Below are 17520 nucleotides of genomic sequence, written 5' to 3'. Positions count from 1 at the left end.
ACTGATTTTTGTTGTTCGACTTCTAAATTAAGGCGTAATCAATTTAACGGTAACCTGAAATATTTTCACTGTATTCAATCATAGCGCGTACTATAATACCTTAAATCTACCACAAACATGAAGATAACTTATAGCAAAACAAACTAAAATCTTAAATGTTATGTAGATGGGGTTTGGGCAGAAAGTACTTTCAACAGGAAATAATTTAGTGGCTATAGTTTCATATTAGCAGGAAGCCTGATTTCTTGGGAATCACGCAAGCAAAGATTTGTAGTGCTATCAAGCACTGAGGCAGACTACATAGCATTGACTGAAGCTTCAAAAGAAGCGACGCATTTGCTATCAAGAGAGCTAGGTTTTTCGAAAAGGGTAACAGAGCCAATGTGTTGTACAATGACAATCAAAGTGCACAACATTTAGAGAAAAATCCAGTTCATCATTCTCGAACTAAACACATCGGTATTTGGTTTCATTATACAAGAGTTATAAGACAATTAAAAAAAATGACATTATGTTGTGTTGTGTCTACAACAGAAACGCCAAACGATATTTTAAAGAAGCTTGCCATGCCTATACTAGGTGCTTGTCAACGTGGCCAGCATCCGTGGTGCTAACAGGGAACAGCACAGTAGAAACAGGAACATAGCCAAGCATTCCGGATAATCTTTTTACATCACCAAGTACTTGCCTGTCCTTATGAACTGTGAAGCAGGTTCAAATCAAGCTGTACCAGTCAAGTACATTCGTATGTTTCTATCACATAATTTTACTAATGTGCCACAGTCTGACAAGGTATGTTCATCTATTTTGTTAAATGGAAAGAAAGTAACCGATTAAATCTTATGTTTTCAAGTTAGTGCAATTTATACTTCTAAAACACAGAACCTCGGTTCTACACATAAATAATACTGCGTTTACTCTCAAGGTCTTTTAAAGAACACAAATTTCAAAAACAACAAAGGTAAATGCTAGATTGGGAATCCCCTGTTTATGCAGCCAGTATGGAGCACATCTCTTAACCTAAGCTTGTATTCTCAATTTGCAAGCTACACTACTTAAATAATTATAAGCTGTGGTGTAGTGGCCGAAACCACTACACAAATCCTGGTCATAAATACAGGATTGAAATGAACTTCTAACTCCCATTCTAACAATAACCTAATCAAATAAAAACATCAACAACTGTGATTTACAACAATGTGGACTTGGTTGCATTCAATTCTTAATTTCAGAAAATTGTTAAACAGGAAAGTGTGGTATTAACAGTATACATGAGGAGTGATAGTTCTAGCCAGCCAATACGACCATAGCTCCAGCAGAAAAATCCTGTCTCTACTCATAAAACCACCTTCCTTTATAGCTGCTCCAAACTTTACTAACTCACAGTGTCGTTACCTCTGCTGAACTCCTGCGGTGAAAGAATTCCTTCACTCGTATAATGGCAAAAGTGTTCACCTTCTGATGCCTGTGAAACACTTCTTTTATCTCTGAAACCATTGAAGTGAGCTTCGAGGCTGCAACTGGAATAATTAACAAAGGTATATTGTTGCACCAGGATTTCTCTTCTGGTGTGAAAGCGGTAACACTGCATTTGGAAATCTGTCATCCTGGGAAAACTACACAAAGAACATCTATGCGACCTTATCACACAGCACTTAAAACTTCTACATTCTCATACTACTGTTTTGGGGAACAAATGTTATATACAGTACAAAGTCCGTAATCCAGACGTCCATTATCTATAATCCGGACCTCAAAGCCGCAAATTTACATGAGCGTAAAGCGTTTACGTATGCATGTTTAATGCGCGCAAAGCGTTTACCCATGCGTGCTTCCAATACTGAAGAAATTGACAGAGATGTTATTGAAAACGAAAAAATTTCGATTGACAAGTTAGTCGGTATTCTTGACACAGCAACTGCAGGACTTGAACAGTGAAACTTTGTAACTGAACAACAAATTATGTCTGTTTATAGAATTAAAGAGAAGGTATTAGCATAAAAAACGAAGCAATTTAAAAAACTTACATTGAAAGAAATGTTTAATAAATGTTAAGCTTTTTTTTGTAAATTTTGATACTCTTTAGATCATAATTGCTCTTTATTACATAAATTACGGTTTCATATTTTTAATTGTATAATTTCTGCACGCCATCTTACCAGATTTAAATTGATGATCTATAATCCGGAATCGCCGAAGTCCCGACGAGTCCAGTTGGGACCAAAAAATGAGCTGTAAAAATTCGAGACAGTCCTGGGAAATCCGGGATGGATGATTTGGATACAGCCAAAAGTGTGAATTTATCTTTAAAAAAATTGCATATTCATTCATGTTTATCATAAAAAGAACTTGTGGCTTATCCAGTAGTCATCAGGTGTTTTTGCTTTCTGTTAGACAATTTCCAAGGACATAGTGTGTTTTAATTATAAGCGACTTCTGTCTAATTTTGTTGGCATGTCTACAGAACTCCCACAATATGCTAATAGTATTTCTAATTGCGAATCTAAAAGCAGTTGTAATAAGACAAAATAATTAATTAAATTAGGGGAACATGTGTGCACCAGGATTGAGGACTTTTACTAGGTCAGATCGAGAACAAAGAACTGTTAAACCAAGAATCACAATGAAGGCTGGGACCGAGGACTTTTCCAGTTCGATGTTCTAACCAGTATTGCTATAACTGCAGACACCCATATTAATCGACTGTTTCTCAAAGTGAACCACTACTCGATATCCAGGATATTTTCAATAGTAAGTGCAGATTCAAGGAACCAGTACTGAAGAGCTACACAATCAAAACATTCTATTCATCAAAGTAAGTACTGTTGAAGCTTATAGCTCTAAACCAGGTCCCGTTAAATGCCATAAATGTCAAAGATATGTGCACAGCCAAAACCTGTGTTACAACAAATCACGATGTATAAAGCGTGCTTCATATCACCTGCCATGGGAATCAAGATCCATAAAAGATGGTCCTGGCAAACGTCTTTTATGTGGTACAGATCATATTTCATCCTATAAGGGACATTGCATCCAAAAGGCAACAAAAATGCGGCCAAACTTTTACCAAAAAAAAAAAAAAAAAAAAAACTCCAGAAATAAAACAAAATAAAAAAGACAAAGTTTTAATTAATTTTGAAAATATATTTCAAAATTAATTAAAACTGTGTAGACAGAAACTGATGCAGGATGGAAAAATTTTAATCTGTAAAGAAACTGAAATTGCAATCACTGATCAGTCTCTATTGGAATGGCTAGCAAATACCAAAAAAGTTATGACAAGATATAGTAATGCAAAATAACTCACCACTAAACTTCAAATAGGAATTAAAACAGTAACTACTCCAAGGCATGGCTTAGCAACGTCTAACCACTCATTATTACACAGTATGGGGGCAGAAAACTGCTACAATTACATCTATTTTTTCAATGCTAATGGAATAAGGAGGCAAAAAAATCAAACTTAAAATTAACTAAATACTTGTAAATATAACATCGACGTCCTCCTCGTCAATGAAATACAAGATATAGTCACACTAATATATAGCACTACGAGAGAAGCATTCCTGTTCATCTCGATTTACCACCCAACGAACCAGATTATGACAAAATGATGATTTTTGTCATGTCACAAGGCCTACGAATCTGAATGAAAGAATCTTTAATAATTTCACATTTCAACATGGTATTAAAATTACTGGACCTTCTTTGCCCATTCATAATAATGAGACTGCAGATGCTCTAGATATACTCCCAACAAAAAGAATCAATCATACACTACACTTGAATGGAACTGAGTTCCAATCATTTGCATGTCAATTTTACCCAGAAAAAAGATTATCAGTTGGCTTAAATTCAAAAATGAACTACAAAATATCAGTTGCAGCCTTCAACTCAACAGTATCATGGATACTGAACTGGCCATAACAAAACTGACAGTTTTAAACGTGCATTCAAAATTCTACTAAACTGATCACACACATGAAACACGAATTCATTTCCTAATACATCTTAGAAAAAATCTGGATTAAAAACAGAGTCAGACAAGCTGGAGAATTATCACAGATCCATATACAGTGGCTCCCAAAAGTGTTCATACACTTATGAATTTCATTGAAATAAGGCTCTATCCATTAATTAAAAGTAAACTTTCTGAATGAGATTTTAATAATAAGATCTATAATGTATTTGTAACAAAATTGTATGAAATATTTTTAAAAAAGAGCAAAACTTTATTTTTAAGAAATTAATAATAAAAAAAATAACAAGCATTTTATTTCACAAAAGTCTTCGTACACTTCAAAAAAATCTTGACACCTTAGTAAATATTTTCATTTTTCATTAAATTAATATTTAGCAGGATATCCTTTAGCATCCACAAGAGCTTTTAAAGTCTGGAAATAGATTTTACTAGTTTTTTTCTTATAATTTCTGTATCAATGTTCATCTATATTCTTCCATCATGACTGTTCCGAGTTCGCTTTTCGTTTTGATACTCTAATCCCCAGTTCTTTCCAAATGTGTTCTATGGGGTTTAAATCTGGCGACTGAGGCGGTGTTTTCAAAACATGTGGATAATTATAGACACCACAGGCGAACATTAAGAGCCGTATCCTTAGAATCGTTATCATGATTAAAAATAAAGTTGTTTCCAATACCCGAATTTTGGGATGATAATTTTAAATTGTCTCTTAAAATATTTAAATAAAGAGAATGATTCATTATACCATCATTAAATACCAAATTACGTAGTCCTGATGCTTCCATGCACCCCCAAACAAGAATACCTCCACCGCCATGCTTAACTGTTCCAACTAAGTTCTTAGAATGAAGTTCCTCATTTTTTCTTTTCCATACAGTTATTCAACCATCGGAACCAAAAATGTTAAATTTGCTTTCATCAGCAAATAGGACATTATTCCAGTACTTTTCGGGTGTATTTATCATTGATTTTTGCGAACTGATTTACCATTACTATGGTGAAAAATTATCAATTTTCGAATGCTGTTTGTAATTTCTTTGTGACTGCGACCCACTTTTTCAATAATAAATAGAATATTATGAAGTAAACTGTAAAAAATTAAAGCAAATGATATTTTAAATGCCACCACAATGCAAAAATTAAAAAAAGCAGCAAACCATAATTTTAATTTTGATTTAATCCAAAAATATTTCAGTGTACGAAGACTTGTGCGAGATAAAATGTTTATTATTTTTTACTATTAATTTCTTAAAAATAAAGTTTCGCTATACTTAAAAAGTATTTCATGTAATTCTGTTACGAATAGATTATAGATCTTATCATTAAAATCTCATTAAGAAAGTTTACTTGGTACTATTCTGTTTCGAGAGCCGTAAGAAAACTGCAGCAAAAATGTATGCGCAAAAGCGCCAAATCCAGCAAACGCGCCCATTTAACAGCGCGCCAAATCTAGCGTACGCACTCATTTCAGATTGCATAAGTTTATATAGTTCTATATTTCTTAAGACACCATTGAAATACTAGTTTAATTTTTAAATCCTTTTTTGATATCCTACGGATTTAACAATTTGGGAATTGCCCATGACGAAAAGTCGGCAATAGAATTTTGGGTAAAGTGCAGAATCACCCACTGCTTGACACATTTTTAAGAATTGTACATACTCGGTATCCATGTGCACATCGACCTATTTTCACCATGGACCTTATAAGAGATAGACTAACCCAGTGGGCAAAGCGCGCGTCACCGACATGTCGGCAAGAAAAAGTAGGGACGATCTGGTTTACTTTAAAACTGAAACCTATGGCATTTGTATCACATAACTCTTTTTAATTATTAAATATGATACGTTGTATAATGATGAGATTATGAAAGCCACAGTTTTTTCCAAATAGGATTTAATATATCTCATTAAAGCACTTTTTACTGCATTTCGCGCATTTTTTTCACGCATAATTCTTGTACAAACATCTTTACTTTGGTAAAACGGTAAAAACTCTAAGCACAAAATTTATTAAACTTAATTTTGCGTAAAAATAAAAAAGTAAATTAAATAAGATTGATAGTACGTGATGCTTTGAAATAAATAAGGTAAAATTATACAAGATCTGATAATTTTTTTTTAAATTTAATGAACATATTCAGGCAGTGATTTTCCGAACTATAATAACATTATTAAACAATCATATTTATTTGATTATATGATCATTAAATTATTAACAGTAAAGTGGATTAGTTATTTCAATAATTCATAAAATTCAGAGCATAATATTTTCTGAGTGTAATGACGGGAACAAAAAAAGATAAAATAAAATCTAGAAGCACTGATTTTATATTACGCCCAAAAGGAATCTTTTTTAAAGTTTTGTGTGTTACCTATATTTATTGAATATCATTCTCAGAATTTCCGCACTGGAGATAAAACTGTTATTTTCCGTTCAGTGCTCGCTCTAAACTCGTTGAGTTTGTTAATCAAAAATTCTTTTACAAAATTATAAATTTTTTTTTAGAAAATATGAAATAGATGAAAACAAATTCGAAATTTGGCCGTCCAGATGCCCATGTTCGGGTGGAGGATTACATTATTCAAAATTTGATGGTTCTACATACTGTCGTTTTTGTCACAGTGCAAGAAACATACATGTATTCATGCAGATTCTACATTATTTAATTTCTTTAAATATAATATAGGGCGATAATATTTGGTAATGACAATTTGCAAGGAGACACGGACACTTATAGTAAAACAGCGCAAAATGCCGCTTCGAAACTAACAGCCTTTCTAGGCTACCGCCGCTTTGAGTTAATAAATTAATGTAAAAAATAATTACTATAAAATACAAGCAAAATTAATTATTACAGTTAAATACATGTGCTTATTACTATGATGTATTATGAAATATAATTGAACTAAAATTCCTTTATAGAAATTGTGCTCATCCATAATACTCATCCATAATTTTAAAAAAGCAGCAAAATTTAGAATTTTAAACAAAACTTTCAAAAATTCGTTTTTAAATACTTTAGTATTTTTTACTTATTTACACCAATAAAAAGCATAAAAATTGCAAGAGAAAATTGTTTGTTTGAAATTTTCTGTTAGTTCAGATTTAAAATATTTTCTAAAAGAAGTAGTTACAAATTTCCTTACAGCATAGGAAAAGCTAAAACAATATCTAGCCCTGAAAGCATGCAATAGCTTTATAATTATTTGGAACGTTAATTATGCTTGATAAATCTGCTAAATTTTAAAAAATAAATTTCAATTTCAAAAATAAAAATATGTAGAAATTCTAATTTGTGAAATGATGCGCTACAACCAGCTTTTTCTTGACAATTATACACGCTGCAATAGGCAATCAACGTTAAATTTCTGCAAGTCGTCCCTACTCCTCTGAATGTGATCAAGATGACAGCTGGCAACGCCTCAGACGAGGGAGAAAACCCGTTTGGGTTAGTCTATTTCTTATAAGGTCCATGATTTTCACTTAAAAAAAAATCCTAGAATTGCACAAAAATGGCACTGCACACACCCTTGACTTTATCTATGTACAGATTGACCTATTTTCACTTAAAAAGTAAAAGAATATTGACAAAAATTCAATTGTTTTTACCCTTGTAAAAAGTGGCAAACAAATAAGTGAGCGATTCTGCACTTTACCGAGAATATTTTCAAAGAAAATGCATCATTCATTATAGAAAATTATGTTTGAACAACCAACGAGATGATATTATGCTTTAGCGATACGTCGGTTGCGAAATAGCCATGCAGGCATCCATTCAGTTATGTTTAGCAATTTTTATATAAATTATAATAATGATCTGAAACAGTTATTTACTCTTATGCTTCCCTTGAGTCGTGTTTAGGCTTTTTCATATAAATTATAATAATAAAAAAGTATTATATGGAATTAACCTTTCATCTAAATTAAAACATCAATCTTAGATAGTTATTTACTACAGTCAAAAGTCGTTAATTCGGACACCCATAATCCGGACCTCAAAGCTAAAAACTTCCTGCGCATGCGCCGCGTTGGCACATGCGCACAGGCGTTTTACGCGTGCGCGTAAGACCTTGAATACTGCGCATATGCGTGTGCGCAAGCGCAGAATACGTTTTCGCCTGCGCGTTTAATGTATAACGGACGGTTAAGCTAAAATTATCTAATTATCTATTTCAGTTAATGTTAATGATTGCATTGTTCCTTAATCTTCAAATTGGATCCCACTTATTATTTTTTGCAAACTGTAAGAGCAATTTTATAAAAGTAAACTTGAACTTTCGATTATGTCAAATAGAATTTCCGATGCTGGAACTTCCAAAGGATCTACAAAACGAAAGTATGTTTCGATGTCCAATAAACAAAAAGTGGAATTACTGCAAAAAATGGATAAAGACATGAAGAATGTGACAGAAAGGTTAGTGAAAACGAAAAAAATTTCGATTGACAAGTTAGTCGGTATTCTCGGCACAGCAATTAACGAGACTTGAACAGCAAAACTTTGTAACTGAACAAGAAATTATGTCTTTTTATAGAATTAAAGAGAAAACATTATCACATAAAATGAAGCAACTTAAACAACTTACATTGAGAGAAATGTTTAATAAAGTAAACAAATAAATATTAAGCTTTTTCTTTTTGCAAATTTTGATACCCTTTAGATCATAATTGTTCTTTATTTCATAAATTACGGTTTCATATTTTTAATTTTAGAATTTCTGCATGCCATCTTACGAGATTTAAAGTGATGATCTATAATCCGGAAAAATCGATAATCCGGAATCGCCGAAGTCCCGACGAGTCCGGATTAACGACTTTTGACTGTATTATACTTCCTTTCTTGTTGCAATTATTAGGGTTGCCACTACTCTTTTTGGCAGCATTGGCATCAACGATAATTTGGCGATTTTTTACGGCCCTCGAAACCGAATAGTACCGCGTACTTTTAATTAATGAATAGAGCCCTATTTCAATGAAAATCATAAGTGTACGAACACTTTTGGGAGCCACTGTATTAAAACACACTTTTATCTTACACTGCAAAATTTTAGAACTTATCAGGGAACATCGCTGATAATAACTGGAACACAATTCATAAAAGTTATTCAAGTTAAAAGGTTTATTTCCATGCACATATAAGAAAGAGTTCCATAAAGAAAAATTCTCTGCAATACTGCTTCCCAGGTTTGCAACCACTTCCACAAAAGCACATTCCTTGAAATCTATCGCAGCACAATTCCCATTGAAATTTAACAATTTTCTTAATTTTCAGGACCATACAGAATAATTTCTCTGATCAAACTTAATGAACCAATTAAAATTAAATATCAAAAACTGAAAAATTTTATGTCTTACTGGTCTTTAATTAAATTATATGTCTGATGGAAAGGAAATACGGTAAAAGTTTACAATTGGGTGCCCCTTGTTTTTTGGCGATTCTTTTTTGATGCTAAGATCGGCGCCAGGAAGACACAATTTCAAGATGGCCGCTACACAAAACCAAAATAAGAAGTCAAAGAATAGCATAAACTCTGTATCCATGTACACATCGATCTGTTTTCACTTAGAAAAACATCCCAGAATTGCAAACTAGGCATTGTGCACTACTTTAAATTTGACCATGTACACATCAATCTACTTTTATTTAAAAAAGAATCAGGAGGCTAAAGTTAACTCTCTGGGCGGCAAGGGTATTCGCTAAGAAAGCACAAATTTCCCAAAACTACTATGAGAACAAGTTATTTTTTTGACTTTAATGTAAAAACTCTACTGATATTTCATACCTGGATTCTTTCTTTTGATATATTGCCTTAATTTCGTTGACATATTTTAATATGCACATATATATACGTTTTTACAGATATCACAATAAATATTCTAAGCCGTATATATACGGCCTTGCGGCTTAGAGGGTTAAACTATCATGGTAACCAGAAATGAGATTTCATTGCCAAAATTTTTCAAAAAATTGTTGCTAATCAATGGGGCATTCAATTCTACACTAGAGCCTGAAATACCATGGAGGTAGGAAAGGAAAGAGGGGCCAATCGACACTAGAAGTGAAGCACTGCTTTGAAGCTTGGGTCACTAGATGGGGTGTTCTTTGTTTACATTCAGAAGCTTGCTTGACAGGATTCTGATAGTATTTCGACACACGACAGTTCCATACAAATCGAAAAAGGGACACTTTCGTTTGAAAGAAACATTCATAGTGTGATGGATAATAGCAATTGGTTGATCTTTGTATTATGGTAACTTGGCGATTTCTTGGCTAAAATTTGGCGACCAAATCTGCTACAGCAACCCTCTATTTTTTTTTTTTTTTTTTCCGCCGCCATTTTGTCTTCATGAAGTAAAGACATGTTTCTTTTTATTTACTGAACATTTTTCCCAACAATCTACTAGCCAAATTACACTTATACTAGAAATTTTATCTAACAAAACTGCTTAATCATGACAAATATTCACTGCAAAATTGGGAAAAAGTACACAATCGCAAACTCCTTGCGCGTTTTTCACAATAACACATACACATAAACCATGTACACGCCGACTTATTTTTACTTATTGAACATCCCAGAATTGCACAAAAATGGCATTGCGCACAATCTTCACTATATCCATGTAAACTGCTTTTTTCTCATAAATTAGAAAAATTTCACGAAAATGCATGAAAATTTTCTAAATCTTTAAACCCGGTAAAAACAACATATATGAAATTACCTTATCGCGAAAAAGTATATACCCTTGCCAAACATGAACATTTCCACGTATAAAATATCTAAAACCTTTTACCTCTAAATTATCTATTATATTATAAATGTCACCAACGAATTCATACCGCAAACATTACAAATACTTGGTGTCAAATATTTAAATTATTTCCATGCACGTTTACTTCAACTAAAACGTATACCAAATTCCTACAAACTTAAAATTCACATAATAACTATCATTTAATTAAAATATCACTAAACCATGTACACCTCGACTTATTTTTACTTAAAAAAACATCCCAGAATTGCACAAAAATGGCATTGCGCACACTCTTCACTATATCCATCTACACTGCTGTTTTCTCATAAATTAGAAAACTTTCACGAAAATGCATGAAAATACTTAACGTATACTACTCAAACATATTCCAAAATACTATAAACATATAACTCACAAAATCATGATCATTAAATTAAAAAACACTACTTAAAATATAAATAAGCACATACATTAAATTAATAAAAATTAGATTACAATCCTAATTACTTTAAACTAAATCATTGCTAATAACAATTTTCAAATAATACCATTTTAATTTATTTACTCCTTACATTTAGAACAATGCACAAAAATAATATCCTCAAATAGTTAAAAATACTAACTTACCTAATCTTCTTCAGAATCTTCATTACGTCGCTGCAGTACTACTGCTAAATCCTAAATCCAGTAGTCAACTGGAAGTCTATTCACCAAGTAATAAGAAATTAATAAAATTTCACCTATACTCAAACTACTTTCAGCAAACCACGTACCCTTCCTTACACTCCTTTTCACAAAATGTCCATTTTCACCATATTTCTTGCACCGCCGTTTAAACTTGTAATATCCTTCCTTTCACACAATCTCAACTTAATATTATTATCAGATAAACGCATTAAAAATTTAAAATTCCCTTTACATAGCGCCATGCAATCCGAAAATTAATCAACACTATTTCACACAACACACAATGAAGCTTTTCCAAATTAACCCCCTTTTCCGATTAAAGAACTGTAATTCGTCCATTAATGTCACGTTTCACACAACACAGAATATAGCTAAATACGAAATTTCCAGATTTCCCCCCCTTTTCTGATTAAACAACTGTAATTCGTCCATTAATGTCACATGACATATCTCATTTCCCTCACACAAAATAATGCGTAATCGGAACTGAGTGCTTCTCACATAATTACCAAAGTCCTAGGTAGTAACCTTTATCGCCTCCAAACTACCAGTTACCATATTCCAAAGATCAGCCTAGCAATTTGTATAGTTTAGTGAAATTTACGCAAAAATCACATCTTGCTTATTTTTCGATAACTAACAACAGCGATTTTGATTATGAATTTGTTTTATAAAATTCTAAGCTGTTGAACTACAAAGATATAAATTTTAAGAAAAATGTTAGGCTTAAAGAATGAAAAATACCTTACAGTACATTTAAAATTGTATACGTCTTTCGATACCCTTGATAGAGTATTTGCTACTTTTATTTTACTTTCCAAACGCCGAAATGTTTTAAATAAAACAAATTTTTTTCACATCCATATATTATATTTGCATATTATTGCAAAAACCACGTATCTGCCTTTGATAAAATACATAAATATTCATTAAATTATTTATAAATGTATTTGAAGTGAAGAATTTATTCACTTATAAACAACTGTGAAGAAATCTAATTATTAAATGTATCTAATTTATAATAATTATAAATGTTATCTAAATATATAATAACTTTAATATTGAATTGGCTGATCTTTGGAATATGGTAACAGGAAGTTTGGCGACATTTCGGAGGCGATAAAGGTTACTACCTAGGACTTTGGTAATAATGTGAGAAGTACTCAGTTCCGAATACGCATTATTTTGTGTGAGGGAAATGAGAGATCATGAGATATGCCATGTGACATTAATGGACGAATTACAATTCTTTAATAGGAAAAGGGGGTAAAATTTGGAAAAATATCTGTAGTACTATATTATTTTGTATTAAGCTTCATTGTGTGTTGTGTGAAATAGTGTAGATTAATTTTCGGATTGCATGGCGCTATTTAAAGTGAATTCTAAATTTTTAATGCTTTTATCTGATAATTCAAAAGAATCGGTTGAATGGTGTATGAGTAGGTTTAATTGTGGATAAGTATGTATGTCCAAAATGTGGGAATGAAATGAGATTGTGTGAAAGGAAGAATATTACAGATAAGTTTGAATGGCGGTGCAAGAAATCTGGTGAAAATGGAGATTTTGTGAAACGGAGTGTAAGGAAGGGTACGTGATTTGCTGAAAGTAGTTAGAGTATGGGTGAAATTTTATTAATTTTTTATTACTGGGTGAATAGACTGCCAGTTGACTACTGGATTTCGGATTTAGAAATTAGCAGTAGTACTGCAGCCGATTGGAACTCTTTCTGTAGGGAAGTGTGCGTGCCACGTAATGAAGATTCTGAAGAAGATTAGGTAAGTTAGTATTTTTAATCATTTGAGGATATTATTTTTATACATTGTTCTAAATATAAGCAGTAAATAAATATGGTATTATTGGAAAATTATTATTAGCAATGATTTCGTTTAAAGTAATTAGGATTGTAATCTAATTTTTATTAATTTAATGTATGTGCTTATTTAGTATATGTTAAGTAGTGTTTTTTAATTTAATTATATTTTAATTTAATGATCGTGATTTTGTGAGTTATATGTTTATAGTATTTTGGAATACGTTTGAGTAGTATACGTTGAGTATTTTCGTGCATTTTCGTGAAATTTTTCTAATTTATGAGAAAAAAGCAGTGTAGATGGATATAGTGAAGAGTGTGCGCAATGCCATTTTTGTGCAATTCTGGGATTTTTTTTAAGTAAAAATAAGTCGACGTGTACATGGTTTAGTGATATTTTAGTTAAATGATAGTTATTTTGTGAATTTTATGTTTGTACGAATTTGGTATACGTTTTAATTGAAGTAAACATGCATGGAAATAATTTAAATATTTGACACTAAGCATTTGTAACTATTTTTAATGTTTGCGGTATAAATTCGTTGGTGACGCTTATAATATAATAGATAATTTAGAGGTAAAAGTTTTTGGATATTTTATTTATTTTATACGTGAAAATGTTCATCCTTGGAAAGGGTATATACTTTTTCGCTATCAGGTAATTTCATATATGTGCTTTTTACCGAGTTTAAAGATTCACAAAATTTTCCTACATTTTCGTGCAAATTTTTGTAATTTATGAGAAAATAGCAGTGTAGATGGATAAAGTTAAGAGTGTGTGCAATACCATTTTTGTGCAATTCTGGGATGTTTTTTTAAGTAAAAATAAGTCGACATGTAAATGGTTTATGTGTATGTGCTATTCTGAAAAACGCGCAAGGAGTTTGCGATTGTGCACTTTTTCCCAATTGTGCAGTTAATATTTGTCATGATTAAGCAGTTTTGTTACATAAAATTTCTAGCATAAGTGTAATTCGACTAGTAGATTGTTCGAAAAAGTGTTGAGTAAATAAAAAGAAACTCACCAAGTTACCATAATCCAAAGATAAACCTTGAATAGTAAACATAAATTGAAATCCTGTTGACAAATACGTTATAAAACTATTTAAGCAAGAATTGTTCGTATTGGAAAGCAATCTGTTAAAAGGTATTGTAAAGCAAATGCTATGAGATGCGTACTTAAGAATGTAATAAAGAGTTTTGGATTATGTATTGTTGAAATGAAGAGTTAAAAAAAAAATCTGATAAGTATAATTAAAAGAATTATTCCCCTTACATTTTATAATAACTCAGTTACAAGTTTTAAATAATACTTCAAAAAAAAACTTATTTTCTTCCCTTTCAGAAATGTTCAGAGAAAGTCAAGTACTATTTAAAGTATTTCGCTAATTCCTAATAATTCTCTAATTTAAAATGAACCGAATAGAGTATTAATTAAAAATTGACTTACATTTTTCGATTTAAAAGATGCCTCAGAAGCCAAAAAATCATGTCATATTTAAGAAAGTATTTTAGGAAGAAGCTCTATAAATAGAAAAGAAATAATGCATAACTTTAATATTAATAATACAATAAACTTTGATCTTAATTTTTGTACCTTAACCGAATAAAATCGAATTACCTTAATTTTTTTTTCTAATGTAATTAACGAAAACTTGTGAAAATATTTCATTCAAACTAAACCATTCTGAGAAAACTGTCCTGTGAAAAGTATAGCATTTAATTCCGTTCAGAATGAAATGTTGTTTAAAAATATGTTTTTTTAATATACTTAGGACTCTGAAGTGTTGTAGAAAAAGAAAATATATACATTTATATGTATATTTATGACGTAATTACAAAATATTTCCATCCGAACGCGTCAAATCTCATTGAACTCGATGGTAAATGACCCGATGTTTTGGTCACCACGTAGGGATTGCCGGTGCTTCAGAGCAGGGTACGGGAGAAACTTGTTTAGGGCGACTCCATCTTACTTCCTACCTCCATGGGAAATACATATAGTTTGCATGGATCTAAAAATCACTAAAAAAAGTAACTAGGATTTTTATAGTACATATCAATATACAAGTAAGCGGGATCTGTTAAAGAACAGACTGGAAAAAACTCAAATTGAAAGGCACACATGCTAATGTCACAATTAAAAAAATCAGTTTTACAGAAAACTTAAATACAACAACTGATACAGAATTTAAATAACATTCATATCTTTTTGAATAATGCTTAATAATAATACATTTAATATTCAATGAAATTAATACAAGGATTTTTATTTTCTAAATAAAGCATATTTAAAAGCTTTCATTCATTGCCATCTTTAATTATAGAGAAATTTATGACAATTCAAATTCTGCAATCAAAATATTAAATACTGCTAGTAAAAATTTATTATCAATTAGTAATAGTGATACAGAAAGCTAATAGTTTTTCATTGTAACACAGTTAAGTCCTACTAATCTATATAAGTTATAAAAAAATTTTTTTCATACCAAATTTTTTGTTATATAACAATTACATGGGGTAAAGTGCAGAATCGCCCACTTTTCTGTTTGGCGCTTTTTACAAGAGTAAGAAAAATTGGATTTTTGTCAATTTTCTTTGACTTTTTAAGTGAGAATAGTAGGTCAACGTGTACATGAACGTGTACATGGATAAAAACAAGGGAGTGCGCAATTCTAGGATGTTTAAGTGAAAATAGGTCGATGTGTATGTGCATACCGAGTATGTGCAATTTTTAAAAACACTCCAAGCAGTGGGTGATTCTGCAATTTCTCCATTACATATTCCACAGAGCTAATATTATATACACTTTTACACATTTTATAACTTTTCAGTTTGCAATACCAATCTGAACACTTCCGAATTTTACAGTTTATTAAGCAACAATTAAAAAAAATTAAATTAAACTAGCAAGTTCACCTTCAAAATCAATCCAAGTAATGAATAATCCACAAATTACTGAAAGGAGTTAGCATGCAACCAGTCATAATACATCACAGAACATTAATACTCATTTGTATTCAGAAACATTTAAAAAGAGTATTTAACACTGTGACAGTAAATAGTTCACATCTTCTCAAATTTGTATACCTTTTAAAAAATTACAAACCTCAAATACTAAAAATCTGAATGCTTTGAGTAAAATCAATTGAGACTTACACGTGAGCAAAGGCAAATGAAATCAAATGACACATGAAACATAATTAAACTTTAGTCTTGAAACAAAAAGAATTAAAATACGGCAAGAGATTAGTCATCCGATAAATAATACTTTTACTTCCTAAATCTGTAACTAAATATTAACTTTTGCTCATTTTTCTGTTCATATTCTAACAATTATATAAAAAGTATTCACTCTACCGACGATAAACATTTGTTCCTCATTTTAACAAAATTGTATTTTTCTAAAAGTTCAGGCCAGAAATCACACAACGAATCAGAATTGTACATGATGACGCACACATTTTACACTTCACACTTACTTCTAATTAAAAATATCATTCAAAATAGCCAGAACATTTTTATACAAAAATGCCACTTGTATCTTACATGCAAAGGAAAATCTACTAAATCATAATTTGATAACAATATATGTTGGTTCAAAATGGTGCAAGGGCTTAATTATCGGAAACTTTCTCTAACAACTTACTACGAATGCAAATCCCTTCTTTATCATTATGCCATTAATTCTTCCATAACTTTTGAAAAACTTCTCCAAATCCCTTTCTCTAACATCATAATTCAAACGTCCTATATAAATGCGAGTGCTCATGGTAAACCTGAAAAAATCAGAACGAAAATGCACTGTCATTACAGTTGATAACAGAAATGAAAATGGCCGGAAATACCAAACGACCCACAAGTAACATAAAATAACGCAAATGCTAAAAATAACAAATTTATTTACATTTTTATTATTAACACTTACTTATAGTATATGTACTATATTATATTTTTATAAAATTCACAATATGCGATTTATAATAAATTTAAAATTTTTTCAAGCAGATCGGATCAATTTATTGCTCAACACGATCCATGTCAACAGCCAACCGATTGCCACAAAGAAGAAAGCATTCGTTGCACTTAATGTTGCCAAATGAAAATCGCATTTATAATCAATTTAAAAAAAACTGCCTGAAAAACTGGTCAACGTAATAATAATCGAAAAACAGAGAACCAACTTTTAACTTTAACATTCGTAAAAATTTTGATCCTGTTCATGCAAACGCTTGCGGTGGTTCATGAAAAATATTTAGAAAGAGAATATCAGGGATATATATAT

The 17520-nt window shown here is 31.1% G+C and overlaps 1 protein-coding gene across 1 annotated transcript in view; it reads right to left on the bottom strand.

The window, feature by feature from the left end:
• The window catches only part of LOC118205094 (serine-arginine protein 55-like), a 73522-nt gene extending 56205 nt beyond the window's left edge, over positions 1–17317 (bottom strand). Inside the window, exons 1-2 of the mRNA XM_085816962.1 lie at positions 17164–17317; positions 16885–17014 (exon numbers count right to left, since the gene is read on the bottom strand). Coding sequence (XP_085673088.1) covers positions 16885–17007 — 123 coding nt within the window. The 5' untranslated portion in view covers positions 17008–17014; positions 17164–17317. The remainder of the gene's footprint in view (positions 1–16884; positions 17015–17163) is intronic.
• Between the last annotated feature and the right edge of the window lie 203 nt (positions 17318–17520).

Source organism: Stegodyphus dumicola, chromosome 5 (genome assembly GCF_044657685.1).
Source record: "Stegodyphus dumicola isolate Sdum_Otavi_A_Nest chromosome 5, ASM4465768v1".
NCBI classification, from domain to species: domain Eukaryota; kingdom Metazoa; phylum Arthropoda; class Arachnida; order Araneae; family Eresidae; genus Stegodyphus; species Stegodyphus dumicola.
Note: the sequence above shows the minus strand (reverse complement) of the source record. Positions and strands in the feature narration are given on the sequence as shown.